This window comes from Nomascus leucogenys, chromosome 15 (assembly GCF_006542625.1).
Source record: "Nomascus leucogenys isolate Asia chromosome 15, Asia_NLE_v1, whole genome shotgun sequence".
Classification (NCBI taxonomy): Eukaryota; Metazoa; Chordata; class Mammalia; order Primates; family Hylobatidae; genus Nomascus; species Nomascus leucogenys.
Window position 1 is genome coordinate 60,610,096 of NC_044395.1, and position 16,527 is coordinate 60,626,622.

The 16,527-nt window shown below is 43.1% G+C and overlaps 1 protein-coding gene across 1 annotated transcript in view; it reads right to left on the reverse strand.

Annotated features, from left to right (window-relative positions):
* Positions 1–5,319: 5,319 nt before the first annotated feature.
* The window catches only part of UVRAG (UV radiation resistance associated), a 333,633-nt gene continuing 322,425 nt past the window's right edge, over positions 5,320–16,527 (reverse strand). The window contains exon 15 of the mRNA XM_030828684.1: positions 5,320–7,261. Coding sequence (XP_030684544.1) covers positions 6,559–7,261 — 703 coding nt within the window. The 3' untranslated portion in view covers positions 5,320–6,558. The remainder of the gene's footprint in view (positions 7,262–16,527) is intronic.

The following is a 16,527-nucleotide window of genomic DNA, read 5'->3' on the forward strand; positions in this document are numbered from 1 at the left end:
CCCAAAGAGTGAGTAATCTGTGGAAATACACAGTGAGGCTGGTTTCTTTGAGGAATAAGGTGTTCTGCATAACTAAAATTTTTTTAAAAAAGTTTTTGCAAGTAAACTTTTGAGAGAACAAGTTTGTCCCTTAAAGCATCAACTTATTTTAACCATTTTGAATAATATACTTCCTTAAACTATTTTATGCATTTTCCTATCAAACTAAAATCAATGTATCCTTTTTGTGATGACTGGGGTCTATCCTTAGCAACAGTAAAAGTCACGCTGAGGCTGAATTTTTTAAGCTGGCTGTTTTATTACACATTTTACAAGCTCTTGTGCCATGGACTTTGAATCGATGGCAGGGTGGTAGCTGTTCTGCTATATACAAACCACCCTGATCAGAAGCAGGCTGTCATGAACTGTGCCAAGTTCTTCACAAACAGGCAGAGTGGCAGGTGAGAGGCCTCTCCTGTCGTGTCATGCTCTGGGCCCCAAAGCAATTGGAGACAGGTTTTGAAGAAAGAATACAAATTTGCTCTTAGGGCAAGAGAAGCCTCTGTCCAGGATCAAAGGAAATACGGAACAAGGGGCTGACTTCACTTTACAGACCAGCACGTGGGCTCAGAGAAGTCAAGCACCTCGCCGGGGTCACACAGCCAGTGAGCGGCACCGTTGGGGCTGAAACATCTGTGACTTGCTCTCCTGTGAGGCAGGGTGCTGCTCAATTAGGCCCCCCAGACCGCTTCCTTCCCAAGTGCTCCTGTCCTCTCCTTAGCTTCAGGCTGTCCATTAGTCCTGCCCCTCTCACCCTCCGAGACTTTCTCATCTGATGCGCCTTACAACTGTGTTTTGTACACACTGCCAAAATGACCTGCGCCTGCCACTCTCCCCCTTGTAGTTCCGTGCCTGGGCTTGGCTACAGCTATAGCTATTTCACCAACTGGCTGTCTCTTTCATATCTAGACTCATGCTCGTTCTTTTTCTGGATTCCTGACAGTGCTGGCCTTTAAAAAGTATGGAATTGTTTTAAAGATTTGTCTTTTTTTATTCATTTAAAATCCACAAGGCTGAGCTGTCTACCTACAAAACTGTAATTAGATGTGCTAAGGGGGGGAAAAAAAAGAAAAAGCTATCTACTTCAAGCAGAATCAAGAGCTCTGGGCACCAACTCATTCACTGAGGCCGCCAGAAGCCTTGTTAGAGAACATTCACGAGCGAGGGTGGGCCTAAGGCAGCTCGTCTGCCAGGGGCTAGAAACTGGAAATTATGGCTGAGAGGCCATGTCTCTACACCGCGTTGGCGCCGTCTACCACTAAAGCACTTTGAAATACTTCCCATTTGTTTACAGCCTGGATTTTCTTTTCTTTTTCTTTTTTTTGAGACAGAGTCTCGCTCTGTCACCCAGGCTGGAGTGCAGTAGGGTGATCTTGGCTCACTGCAACCTCCACCTCCCAAGTTCAAGTGATTCTCCTGCTTCAGCCTCTGGAGTAGCTGGGATTACAGGTGCGCACCACCATGCCTGGCTGATTTTTGTATTTTTAGTGGAGACGGGGTTTCACCATGTTGGCCAGGCCGGTCTCGAACTCCTGACCTCAAGGGATCCACCTGCCTTTGCCTCCCAAACTGCTCGGATTACAAGCATAAGCCACTGGGCCCGGCAGAGCTTAGGTTTTCAAAAGACTAGTTTCAGCCCTAGTACACATTCTCAATGTGTATAGAATGAGTATCTGTATTTCAACAGTCCCACCAAAGCCTGAAACACAGAACGCAAGAAATCCTTGTTGAGTGACTAATTCCTCCTGATGTGCATGGTGCTGTGTAAAGATCATTCAGTGCTTTCACGAAGATGTTTATCTCTTCTAACATTCTATCAATCCTCAGGGGTGGGGTATTATCCCTACTTCACAGATTGGGAGCCAAATCCAGAGAGGTTAAGTGGCTGTGCTCCAAGTGCTAGAACAGGAAACCCACTAAGTCCCAGGCAGCCTTTCTATCCCGGCAAAGTGGCTTCCTCTGGGACCCAAGGTAACTAACATTGATGGAGCACCTATGATGTGGCGGGTCCCCTGCAAACGTAATTGGGAAGGGCAGAGTCCTTTCTACTTGTTTACAGATTAAGAAATGGAGGTTCCCAAAAGCTCAGTGACTTCCAGGGTCATAGCTTCAAAGCAGCAGAGTTGCAGAGAAGTGAACAGGTGCCATGGAGCATTCAGAATCTAGCTTCTAAAGAAGAGATGCTGGCTGCACTCTGTACTACACAGTAAAAACCCAGATTTGTTCAATATGTACCTGTATTAGTCCATTTTTTGTGTTGCTATAAAGGAATACCAGAGGCTGGGTGATTTATACAGGAAAGATGTTTAATTGGCTCACGATTCTAAAGGCTATATAAGCATGGTGCCAACATTTGCTCAGCTTCTGGGCACACTTCAGAAAGCTTACAATCATGGCAGAAGTTGATGGGGTGCCAGCATGTCACATGGCAAGAGCAATAGCAAGAGACTAAAGGGAGATCCCAGGCTCTTTTTTTTTTTTTTGGAGATGGAGTCTCACTCTATTGCCCAGGCTGGAATGCAGTGGTGTGATCTCGGCTCACTGCAACTTCCACCTCCCCAGTTCAAGCGATTCTCTTGCCTCAGCCTCCTGAATGGCTGGGACTACAGGCGCCTGCCACCACGCCTGACTAATTTTTTGCATTTTTAGTATAGACGGGGTTTCACTGCGTTAGCCAGGATTGTCTCGAGGGAGATACCAGACTCTTTTAAGCAACAAGATCCTGGGTGAACTGAGAACTCACTCATCATCAAACGGATGGTGCTAAGCCATTCATGAGGGGTCTGCCCCCATGATCCAATCACATCCCACCAGGCCCCACCTCCAACATGGGGAATCACATTTCAACATGAGATTTGGAGGAGACAAACATCCAAACCATATCATTCCCTGAAAATACTAGGGACAGAGGGATGCATCTCTTTTTCAGATACAGATTTTTTTTTTCCAAACACAAAGGAAAGATCATTAAATAGACTCAAGCAAGTATCACTGGAGTCCAGCCTGAAACTAGCTGCAAGTCGTAAGTCAGATCTAACCAAGTTACTCTTTTGCTTCAAGTTTGGAAAGGGTACCTACCAGCTGCCTACCGGATTCATCCAAATCTCTTTATTTGGCACCTTAAGTTCTTCCAATTGGCCTGTAACTCAGTTTCCCCTTTTGCCCTTCTTCACATCCATTCAGGCCCCAAGCACAGCACACTCCCTGCTGTTTTCCAAGCTCACACCCAAGGCCTTGCCTCTGGGCCTGTGCCCATGCTGTTCCCTCAACCCACGATGTGAAATCTTACATATCTTTAATCTGCATTACTTCCATGAATCTTTCCTGACCCTTGAGTGACAATTAATAGCTTTGTCTGCATTCCATAGAATGGCTATACATCTCTCCATTGCAGAATTTAGCACACTGAATTATCATTAATAGCTAATATACCTGTGAGCCCCACTAGAGAACATGGCAGAGGTCAATGTTTACTCATCTCTTTATTAACCTTGCTTAGCCCAGTCCCTTACACACATGTGCAGAGAGAGAGTGAGTGTGTGTGAGCGTGTGAGAGCAAGTGTGCTCGACAAATGCTGGCTGACTCTTTAAGAACAAGATTTTCGTGGTTAACCCAGCTTCAATATGAAATTCAAAACAACGAAGACAGGACTCAAACATAGTAGGGAAATAATATACACTTTTAACTCTCAAAATAAATACTAATCAATTTTATTGTATAAATACAGATGCTGAGTTTTCTTCCAGTTACCAACAGATCAGTTTCACATGCCATTTATTATTCGTGGTGGCTTAAAAAATTATTTAAATAACTGGTTAGGTCAGGATAAATGGGCACCATTAGAACTGCTAAAAAATATATAGCTGGGCACAATCTTCCAAAACTAATATTCTGAGGGGAAAAAAATCTCTGGAATTTCTAAAGTGGTTAAGGGGAAGTGAAGAGAAAAAACACAAGCAAATATTCATTTGATAACATTTGCCCGCTGTTTAAAAAGCATCTCGGCTGTATGAAAACTGAAAGGCTTCTTAGCAGTTCAGAAATAGATAGTAATGAGTTTCCAATTCAACTTATATCTTCCAAGCAAACTTAATTTTCTTAGCGATTTACAAAACTAATTTAAAAGGTTAGTAGGAGATAATAACATCTTATATTTTGGCCCCAGCCACTTTAAACAGAGGCCAAACTAACTCTACAACTTTGGAAAACGTCGAACAGTTATTCCAGGAGACGGGTAATCCCATAGGTTCTACCCAGGTCATGGCAGAAACTGCAGACATCAAACAAGTTCAAATGACAACCCCAAACTCAAACTAAACGAACCCAAACCTAAGTGGTGTTTTGAGGCATCACCACTGGGCTGTGTGGGCCGAGGCAAATGTGTAGGCACCTGGCAATCAGCTCTGAGCAGCCCGATGACATTCAAGAGCAGGGCTCCCCATGGTGCGGTGAAAAGCCATAAGCCCAGAATCAACCAGGGAGTCTGCACAGCGGTGGGGGGCACTGACGGGTGGGCCCCAGAGTCCAGGCTCTCATGGTTGTGTGGGCCTGAGATGGACACTGTAATCATGAGGAGTCCTGCTCCTTGGTGGTGCCAGGGCCAGGCTGGATGCCCTGCAACCCAGTGTACCTACTTTGAGTTTGGTGTGACATTTAAGTCCATCCCACATCTGGGGCAATCATAAGTCCCATGGGGTTGACCTTCCATTCTGCAATCCTAACACTGCCCTTCAGAACCTTTTTTTTTTTGGTAAATTTACTTCCCTGGAGGGCCCCGCAGCACGTGCATATCCACGATGCTGTCTCCACCCGCACTGACTCTAAAATGAGCGACAGACAGTACACTGCAGAGAAGCTCCCGCTCCACGTGAAGGAGCCCCGCCTCTTCATGTGGAGGAAGATGGGCTTCTGCAGATCCAGTTAAAGCTTTCGACTGCCTGAGAGTTGGGTTTATTTGCGATGTAGTCATCCTGTGAGTTCTCTACATGGAGAACAACAATGTAGCTATACATTAACCTTGAGCCCAGGAATGCTTGGACACAATATAAAGTGACAATGAGGCCTGTGAGTGAAGCTGTTATGCAGGACAAATGTGGTGACTGGAGTATACACCTGTCAAGTGTTTGTGTTGCTATATACAATACGTAAACTGAATGAAGTCAACAGCCTCTGCTTAAGATAGACATGGCTTTTGTTCAGGCTAGTCCTGTCATGATGTGACATACGGAGACGTAGGTTCAAGAGGAATTTCCAAGCTGGGAAAAAAAAATCAGGTCGGGTGAAGTAAACTCAATTTTTATTCTTCTATATAATACATGGATATATGGATAAATTTTCCTTTAAAGAGTTTGCAACCCTGAGGCAATGTCCTTGGGTACATAACGTATAAAGCAACAGCAAATGAAATCTGAATGCAGGAATGACAACTGGACTTCGAAACATAATTTAATATTCATGAAATTGCACACATACCAATAGTATTCTATGTCTCGTCTAGCCTCTTAATCCAACTATCTCAACTGCCTTGCAGTTTGCCTACCAGACACCCTGACTCTCTACATACATTCTGTCATGTAAATGCCGACCTTCTGACTGAAATTTAATAAATTAACATGGGATTTACATCAAGGGATTTTTATCTGGTGAGTGCCTTGCCAGAAAGCATGCCTAGTTCCTGACCACAGCATCTGCCCACATAAAAACTTTGGCCCCCACAGGGGATGAGACGGCATCTGACTGCAGTAACCTCGAGGTCCTTGAGGGTCCCTCGGGATCCACCAGAAGCAAGTTTTTCATCTAATCTGAGGGCCACATTAAGGGTATGGCAGAGGAGGGGGAAGGCCATGGCTGCTTAGAAGAGATGGAACGTCACAGCTACTGGGTTACAGAACCAGTGAATCTGATGTCTTGTTTTCAGGACGCATGGCCCATCCATGGAGAAGATGGGGCGACAGTAGGGTCTAAAGGTGGACTGTGGTACCCGGGGGCAGGAAGAGGGACAGATAGGCCTGGGTGTAAGGAGACCACTATGCTGCTTCTTCATCTACCTCACAGATGGCCACAGATCTTTCAGTGCATGGTAGAAACCTATTTCTGAATATTCCATTTTCCCAAAGTTTTATAAACCATGGTGAGGGCAAATGCTTATGAGAAACTAAGGGTGAGTTCATTATATTATTTATATATTATCATCTTCCCTCTGAGGATAACATAGAAGGGTAAATAAAAAGCAGACAAATAGCTAAAAGGTGACTCAAGCTGTAAGCTCTTTCAACTAGAGGGTGATTTTTGCTTTAAAATCATCAGGCCCAAAAAGCAAATCTTGAAAGCAAAATCTAACTTTGGCCCACTGATAACAATGATCCTGAGTCCCTCCTTCATTCCCAAAGTCTGTTTTTCCGAGGAATATCCTCCATTAATATTCATTTTGTGTCATCATTATTACAAAGGGTTAAGTGCAGCTTTCACTTCATTTTAGGCAGAGCTTCTACCCTGGTCCTACTGTCGACCTGCTCACTTCACTTATCGGAACTCCTGCGCGGCCGGCGGAAGCTGGATACATTTTCATTCAGTGCATAGATCCTTCGGGAGAACTCTTCAAATTCTCCCAGAACTTGTTCGTCACACTCTACTGCCACGGCACTGTCCACTGGGATGCAGTTAAATGCTTCTAGCTGATCGCCTGAGGTGAAACCTGTGGCTTCCAGCCCGATGATTTCTTCTGCTTGCTCCACAGTACAGCAGAGCTCAGCTTCTGAGACTGGGTGGAACTCGCCTGGAAGCTGGACACTGGTGGGCCTGGCCTGCTCGCTGGGTAGGAGAGTGCCATTGACTGTGGCCCGGTGCCCAGAGAGGGCTTCTCCTTGTTCTTGGCTAGGGCACACATTAGCATGGCCTCCGTTTAAGCTGCCAACTAGATCCTCTCCTTTTTTCTTGTTTTCTTTGGAGAAGTCCAAGGAGGTATCCAAGGAGGAGGATAGAGATGTTATCTTTCTCTCGGTCTCTCCCACGGAGGGGACGGTTGTCACAGGCTGGGCTAATGCTGAGTTGTAACTGGGAGGAGGGGTTTTGTACTGAAGTCTCTCATTCTCAGAGCTGGCCCGTTTTCGATGTCCTTTGTCTGGTGAAGGGATCCCCCCAGAGAAGCCTACATCTGCACCCCCAAATATGGAGCTTTGTCTCTTAGGAACAGGGATTGCACTGGAGGTGTGATGTCTGTCGCTAGAAGAGAAACAAAAACAAGAAGTTACTTTCGACTTTAGAACTCGGTGTAAGCCTTCTGGATCCAGAGACAGGAAACAGCATACTTAGGTCTGAGCTAATAAAAATAGATAAGAATCAATCTTAGACAATAGTTATTGCAGTGTCTGAATGCAAAAAACAACATGAGGTATGTGGGTCCAACTTTGGGAGCTTCCTTCCAGCAGGATACAGACACACTGCTGGAAGGAAGAGGGCCCCAGGCAGGGCGGGGAACAGAAACCCTGTCCTATGGGGAAGAGGTGCAGTAACTGGACAGGCTGGATCTAGCAAGAAAAACATGTGAAGGACATAACTAACTTCATATTTCTGAAGGGCTATCCATAATCTTATTCTTGTTTTTAGTATTTAATTCAATTCTTATTTTAGCTTTGAAAAGTAGGCATCCTCATCTGGCAGAGAAGTTACATGACTTGCCCATGCTCAGAGAGGCAGTGACAAGGATTTCATGACCAACAACCTTGCCAACACCCAAATGCTAACCACCTTGCATTAGAGAACTGGCAGAGAGAGAGAGAGAGAGAGAGAGAGAGAGAGTGTCAAGGTTACATTTTAAAAATTGAAAAGAATTTTTTGAGGGGTTCTTTTTTTTTTTAAAATGAAAAACTAACTTGGGAAACACATTCTTTGATGGGGCTAGCCACACATATGTTTTACAATACTTGGTCTGCAGTGCTGTCTTTTGGGTCTGAGTTTCTTCTCAGGAGGGTATCTTTCGGCCAGCAATAACAATCATTGTTCAGTTATACAAATTTTATAATTTCTGAAGTAATTTCCTATACATCATTTCACTTAGTCTTTACAAAAACCCTACAGAGAAAGCAGGGTAAAGTCTGAAATAATAAATAATAATCAGTTAATGGAAATAGAGTATCTACATCCTGGAAATGATGGCTATGTTATACACTATGCTAGCTCTAGACATTCTTGTATGTGGATGAGATTAGCTTCAATACAACCATATGAACAGATTGGGTCCAGAGGCAGAGGGAGGCACACACAGATCATTTGACTTGTGTGCTTCAGATGAGGAAACACGCATAGAGGGTTAAGTGGCTTGCAGAAGGGCAACCACTAGGCAGGGGTAGAGGCAGAACTTGAAACTACACACACCTAACAAATAGTTCCCATATGTGCCTGGCCTTGGGGTAGGGAGACAGATGCAAGACCAGTAGGCCCTTCCTCCATGGAGCTAACAGTCCTGCAGGAGAAAGACATCCCTCATTATTCAAATAATACATTTTCAAATTACAATAGCAAGAAGTGCCCTAGAAAAGAAAAGAGATCTGGGGTTTCTTCCACTTGTGTCTACAGCCACAAGCCCTGGCCCCAGCTCCCTGCTCTCTCTCCTCTCAGACTGTTTCTGATGCAGGATTATACCTGCAGTCTCAGACACCCAAGCAAGGGTTATTCTTGGGAAGGGGCAACCACACGGCTTCTAATCCTTGGGTCCCTCAGACTCCTCTGGCTGGCTGTGAGTACTGGTGCCAGGAGACATTTCATAATTAGGGGTGGTCACTGGGGTGCATATAGAACTAGGCAAGTAGACTAGTAAATTACAGTTTTTAGTTCTCAAGAAAAACAAAACAAAACAGAGCAAAATCTGCTGGCCTCGATCTAGGTTTATAGTTAATATGCTGCCAAAACTCACAATAATTGGGTAAGCTACACATTTCTGCAAATCTTGTTGTTTTTACTCTACCATTTGCTAACAGTGTCCCTCTCTAAATGATCTTGCAGGCTGACTGGGTACTCAAACCAAAAGAGAACATCAGCACCACCTCAGCCAGTCTACAGACAGTCTATTCTGTGCAGACAAGCCAAGCTTTCATTTGCCAGCCCAGCCCACGAGGGGTGGAAGCACTAGGTGAAACAGCCTGGAACACTGAAGGTGATTTGTTGGTGTGTGGCTAGAGCCAGGTGCTTAACCCCTCATGCTGTGACCCTGTGCCGCCATCCTCCCACCCCTACCCCCACCCCAGGCATCCTGCTCTGCTGCTCTGTGGGGCTCCCAGTGGGCTGATAAAAGGCAGGGCTTGAGAAACAGGCCTGGGGCACACCCAGCAGTGCTTGCTGCACAAGAGGAACAGGGTGTTTGTAGCCCTCATTGATTTTGAGACGCTCTAGAAGTTCTCAACTTTGTACAACAGAAAAGTAATGAGGTGTGACAACCCCCACTGCCCCACCTCGCCAACTACAATGTGAAGGGAACGACCATTTTCCCGACTGTCAATAATATTCTGAGCCCTGTGGAAGATGCGCTGCCCACACAGAGCCCTCGAGTGTCCTGTGAGGAAGATAGGCAGGTGGTGGGTCATGTGCTTTGTTCAAGGCTGAAGAACCACATGTGAACTAGATTCCGTCTGACTCCAGAGCCCATCGTATCTATTGTGTCCCACATGGGAACACGACATTCAAATTCAAGTAACATTTGCTAAGTGCCAAAGACATGGTACACACATCAAGCTAAATGCCTTCTCATTTGCCCACAAACTCTAAAATTGTATGTTATTCCTATTTTCATGGATGGACTCCAAGGCTTTGAGAGGTGGAAACTTTGGTATTTTCTGACATCCTGATTTTGTGACATTCTTCTCCGGTTCCCTTGGATTTGTATGAAAACTCAGGTAATGGTAGTATTAGATTCAAACTGGAAAATCCAAGTACCAGTAAAAGGTTCTCTTTTTATTTTTTAATTAAAAACAATTTTTTTTGAGAGACAAAGTCTCACTCTGTTGCTCAGGCTAGAGTACACTGGTGTGATCACAGCTCACTGCAGCCTCAACTCCTGGCCTCAAGGGATCCTCCCACCTCAGTCTCCCAAGTAGCTGGGACTACAGGTGTGTGCCACCATGCCTGGCTAATGTTTTTTATTTTTAATTTTTTTTTTAGAGACAGGATCTCATCATTTTGCACACACTGGTCTCAAACTCCTGGGCTCAAGTGATCCTTTTGCCTTGGCCTCCCAAAATATTGGGATTACAGGTGTGAGCCACAGGTCCCAGTCAAAATGTTCTCTCTTAAGAATCGTAAGGAAATTAGTTCTTTTTGGAGAGATAATAAGGAAGTCTACATATCTAAGGTTTACCTTTTTATCACCACATTTTTTCCCTCCATTTTTAGTTCTATGAGATTAAACCTTTCAAAAATTTTTATTACAGCTTTTCTTACCATCTTAAAAAAGTTGAACAAGAAAAGGCATTTTCTCGATGCCTCTGGGCCACTGATATGAACATGTATTACTGAGTGATGACGCAGTAAGGGGACTACAGGATGTTCAGTGGCGTCTGTTCTGTAGGACGCAGGTCTGGAGGTAAGTCTGGCACGGGTTCTTCGAGTCCCCTCTGGCGCTGGGGGTGGTTGAGTCAGTGCCCCTGCCTGCAGTGGCCACTATACCCTTTTCTTAGTTTGCTGTGTTCTTATAAAGCAGATGTCCTGAAAATTGTGTGCAAAGTACGAGTAAACAGGATTTGCGTGGCAGGCCAGGAGCTGTGCTGGGCATAATATGCTTTATTTATTATATGAGTTTGGTAACATTAGTTTTAGCTGTTCAGAATTGATTTTTTTATTACTTCCAGGATCCCAGCTACATTCCAGATTTTTAAGACAGCCAAGCTCCAAACAGCTGAAGTATCAAATGATAACATTAAACACACATGTATTGTTAATTATTACAATAGTTTTACAGGAAAACTAAAAATATGTTAACTATATAAAAAAATAAAAACTCACAAGTCTATTACCCATCAAATAACTGCTATTAATTTTGGGTATTTTCCTTTCAGACTTTGATTTTAAATATGTGTGTTTAATTTTTAAAGAAACCCTATGCGCCAGGTGTGGCGGCTCACACGTGTGATCCCAGCACTTTGGGAGGCCAACGTGGGAGGACTGCTTGAACCCAGGAGTTTGGGACGAGCCTGGGCCACACAGGGAGACCCTGTCTCTACAAAAAATTAAAAAATTAGCTGGGTATGGTGATGAGCGCCTGTAGTCCCAGCAACTGTGGGCTGAGGTGGGAGGATTGCGTGAGCCTGGGTTGCAGTGAGCTGTGATCACGCCACTGCACTTTAGCCTGGGCGATAGAGCAAGACCCTGTCTCAAAAAAAAAAAAAAAAAAAAAAAAAAGGAAACAAGAAAGAAACACTAAAGCTGTGTTGTTTCTGGTATATACAGAATGCTACATCCTGCTGTTGGATGCTATTAAAACCTCCTGGTAAGCAGAATTCTAAATGGCTGCTTCACTGAATGGACTATCATAATTTACTTAATTATTCCCTTACTTTTGTAGATTTAGGATGTTTCTGAACCTTTACTATTAAAAAACAAACTTCTGTGAGCATCTCGTATAAAAGCAAAATGCATAGATTTTTAATAAAATAATTTTGATTTTATATTTAATGGAAGGTTTTGAGAAAGACCCTTCATTCATATTTTAGTATAAGGTAAAGAAATAAAAGAGTATTTTTATCTCTACTCTTGCCTAAAGAGAGAAAGGTAGGAATTTAAAAGGCAAATAATAGTTCAAAACAGAATATTCAGGAGGTTTCAAGATTCTTTGATTACAGTCTGGCTTCATGACTATTTCATCTAGATGAAGAGGTTGAAACTCATAGATTTACTAATTATATGACCAATTTTTAAAGGCTGTTGACAATTTACTCACCATATGCAATTAGTACATTATTTATATTGTGATGCAAAACTTACAGGGAGCCTCTACCCTTAGACAACTAAAAGCAAAAATGTGTGTGTTTTGGGAGAAGTGGACATATTAGGAAACATAGTAGCTTTTCTTTATTCTCTGCTCCCACCAAGGGGCCCCGTGTGTTCGGAGGCACTAGAATTGCAGGTGAAGAGCCTGAGGTTCAAGTAACTGGACCTAGTCTACCAGTTCACTGCACACATTCTCCTCACCAGCCATTTCCCATAAGTGGCTGTCTCTTCCAGCTGGGCTTAGCTCCAAACTGGAAACATGACATCTGGGGTTTAATGCTGCAATTAAAAGGAATTTATTAAAAAACAACAACCCAAAGATATCATAATCGCAAATTTACTAGGCTATGGTTTAGTGAAACACAGTGTAGCTTGTTGAATAACTGAACCACACCAGGGACTGTTAAATTACTTAATAAACCTTTTGCCATAAGTAAAAAAGTATTTCTTGGGGTCACAAACAATGGCACGATGAGGGAGAAGCCAAGTGGCCCGGAGTTTAGATGTCAAGGAGGATAGTCTAGTTTCAGTTTGCCTTCCTTGGATCAAGTTTTCTCTGAGCTCTCTAAATTAAGATGATTAATTTGTTTCGCATTCTGTGAGTCCTTATTTATTGCAATCAACTATCTTTTCTTATCTCTTCAGCTCTAGAGACAGTGGCGACAAGAAGGACTGTTCAAAGACTTGGATTCTACTCTTAGCTCTGCCACTATGATCCCACCTCTATGGAGTTACAACTTAAGGTCACATTCGTTTATTAGTTATTATCAGTGGTCCTCAATCTTTTTGGCACCAGGTACCTGTTTTGTGGAAGACAATTTTCCTATGGACTTGGAGGGGGGGATATGAAACTTCCACCTCAGATCATCAGGCGTTAGTTAGATTCTCATAAGGAGCACACAACCGAGATCCCTCGCATGTACAATTCACAACAGGATTCGTGCTCCTATGAGAGTCTGATACCATGGCTGATCTGATGGGAGGCGGAGCTCAGGGGGTAATGCTCACTCACCCCCATCGCCTCCTGCTGTGCGGCCTGGTTCTTAACAGGCCACAGACGGGTAAAAGGCTGTGGCCCGGGGGTTGGGCACCCCTGAGTTATATGACTGTGGGCATATTTAATGACTATTTATAAAATAGATCGACTACAGTAAGTAATAAATAAAATAATGTGCTTAAAATCGTTGGCAGGACGCCTGGCATAGACACTAGTGTCAGTAGTAGTTGTAATTGTGGTTGCTGTCATTATGATTCGTTTCAGTGGGCTTCAAATTTCAAGTATTATTCTCATTTTACAGAAGGGGCAACTGAGACTCAGACACATTCACGTCTTGCACAGGAACACAGGGCAATAGGTAGAAGAAGGACTGGAATCTAGATCTCCTTCCCTTTACTGTTTCTCTTATACAGCATACTGTTTCAAGCAGGAACAAACAAAACTCCTCCCACCTACCTTCCCACACCTCCACTTCTGTACATCAGGGAGCTCGCTGCAAGAAGGAAATAAAGAAGTACAGTGCCGGGCGTGGTGGCTTATGTCTGTAGTCCCAGCACTTTGGGAGGCTGAGGTGGAAGGATCACTTGAGCCCAGGAGGTTGAGCTTGCAGTGAGCTATGATCATGCTACTGCATTCCAGCTTGGATGAAGGTAAGCCGCCCCCAACCCACCAAAAAAAAAAAAAAAAAAGGCTGGGCATGGTGGCTCATGCCTGTAATCCCAGCACTTTGGGAGGCCAAGGTGGGTGGATCACCTGAGGTCAGGAGTTCGAGATCAGCCTGGCCAACATGGCAAAACCCCATCTCTACTAAAAATACAAAAATTAGCCCGGTGTAGTGGTGGGTACCTATAATCCCAGCTGCATGGGAGGCTGAGGCAGGAGAGCAGGAGAATCTCTTGAACCCAGGAGGTGGAGGTTGCAGTGAACCGAGATTGCAATACTGCACTCCAGCCTGGGCAACAGAGTGAGACTCCGTTTCAAAAAAAGAAAAAAAAGTATAAAAGAAAAAAAAAGTATAAAAGAGATTTGGAGAAAAAGACCCAAATCAATCAACAGATTTAATCTGTTCAATGTGAAACACAATCTTAGTTTTTTTTCTTGGGGACATGAGGTGGGGAAAGCTTTGAATAAAGTCAAAATGCTCAAAATTCCTCTGTTTTCATGATCTACCTACTGCTTAGGGACTATAAGAACTTCCCAGAATCCTTTGAGGTACATTCCAATTGTCCCCAAACCCCTGATGCATCCTTGTTCTGCATGAATTTAGCTTCAGGGAGAGAGAATTTTTTTAAAAGGGAGAAATTCTCTATTTCTCTGACTAAAATGAGAAAGACCATATTCAGCACTTTCATAACCATTATATAAATACCTTGGCATGCAAATACCTTGCCATGAAGCCAACCCAGGAACTGGTAGAGCCCAGTTTCCTCTACTCCACCATCCTTGCCCCATCATTTCCCTCTCCTCTTCCTCTTGGTTTTACTGCCTGAAGCTATAGCCTCCTTTTACAGAAAAGAGATTGGGAAAGAGAAAACAAGTTAAGAAAGCACCAGTCCAAAATGTGATTCCCATTTCCACATCTCCCATAGGTAATATTCCAGAGCTCCACATGTAGCTCCATCGTTAGGAAACACAAGACACTGATGATGCACCTCACTGCTCCCAACCTAGGTTTCCTCTTCTGTAAAATGGTTATAGCTACTAATAGTTACTGCAGTAAGGATTAAATGAGATATACAAGTAAAATTCCTAGTACAATGAATAAGTACCCAATAGATTATTAATAATAATAAAACGGCAACTAAAATTTATAAAGTGCTATGGATTAAGCACTCTGTTAACAGCTTTATACATGGTCTCATTTAATCCTTATGACATCTCTATGAAGTATTACAAACACCATCCTCATTTTACAGATGAAGAAACTGAAGCACAGAGGTTAGGTAACTTGACCAAGGTCATGAAACCACTAGGTAGAAAGATGTGATTTAACCAAGCCGGTCTACCTAATTGTTAATTTCCTTCTCTCTCCCAGTCCCTAGGATCTTAAGTTTTTTGTTGTCACCAAAACATCTACATTTGATCTCTAATTCTATTTGAGGACGGGGTGAGAATGAGAATAATTTTCAGGTTAAGTGGATTGGTATATTTTCCTTCTCTTCTCTTCCTGCCTACATTAAGTTTGTGTTGTTCTTTTGACTTTCTAAGACTTATTATACTGTTAGGCATTCTAAGCATCAGCTATGAGCAGAAATAAATTCTGCCACGAACTGATATAAATGTGGAAACTTACGGGAAAATGAAATGAAGAAGGCATGTAAAGATTTACCACATCAAGAGAGTTCTTGAAGCTGGGGTGAGGCTTTAATAATTTGAAACATTTTTTTTTCCTAATTCTCTTTCAGATTCACTTGTACTTGTTTTATCTGTCTACAACCAGGTCCCACACTATAAAGTATGAGGACAGAGTACAATTCACAGTCTCAAATATGTGTCTTTCCCTCCCTACAAAATGTTTCTTCTGAGGGACATTACTAGATCACAGCTGGTCAAAATACTAAATCTTGATTGGCTCCCAGCCAAAATCTACAGCTACAGCTCAGTGGAATAAGAATATTTAAAAAGAAAAAAAAAACTTTTAAACAACATTTGATCTTCTTCTTTCTCCCCCCTTGTAGCAATCTATGACCTCATGGCAGTGAGACCTCTACATGGAGGTGTTTAAGTTGGTTTACGGCCACTAGAAATGTTTGAAGCTCTAGGTACTACTCTGCGCCAATATCATGTCAACTGTGTGAAAAAGCAATAATAGTTTCTCACCTTCTTAAAGATTACTGCTTAAATAATGCAGAGCAACGACAGGCTTGCACAGAGTGCCAAAAGCAGGTTGCCAAGGCAAAGCTAAGGTAGAATTACGTCTTTTGGCAGCTAAGAAATTATGACATAAAGTTAGTTTTTTCAAAAAAACAACCTTCATAAATTAAGCTACTATCCTTTTTTCAAAATTCAGCAGAGGCTGGGGTTTATCCTTCTTCTTTCCCTCTCTCAGATCAAGTAGGAGCTCAGAACCTCCTTTAGGGAAAGCCAAATTTAACAGCTAGATCTTATCTCCCAGGAGGTAGCTGGGGGTTAATGGTTTTAAGCATGCATTCTCCAGGCCACAGGCAAGCAATCCAAAGGCCTCTCATCATTACCAGATAAGTGTAAGTACTTAATCTTTGCCCTGGATGTTAACAAAAACACGAAACAAAATAAAAATAGAAACAATACTGGGCCAAAAGCACAGGCTGAAATCTGTGCCAATGGTCACTTTTCCCCCGGGCTTCGCTTGGAAGGTTTCCTGCCAAAGTCTGTCTAAATAAAAACAAGAGTATAAAAAGGTATAACTGAACAAGGCAGCCTTTGGATTTTATTTAAACCGAGTAGTGATGGAAAGATGAACTGGTGAAAGAGAAGGTTCCACAGGCAAGACAAAATAAGCAAGCTGAAGAAATCCAGTTCCCCAGGCTTTGTG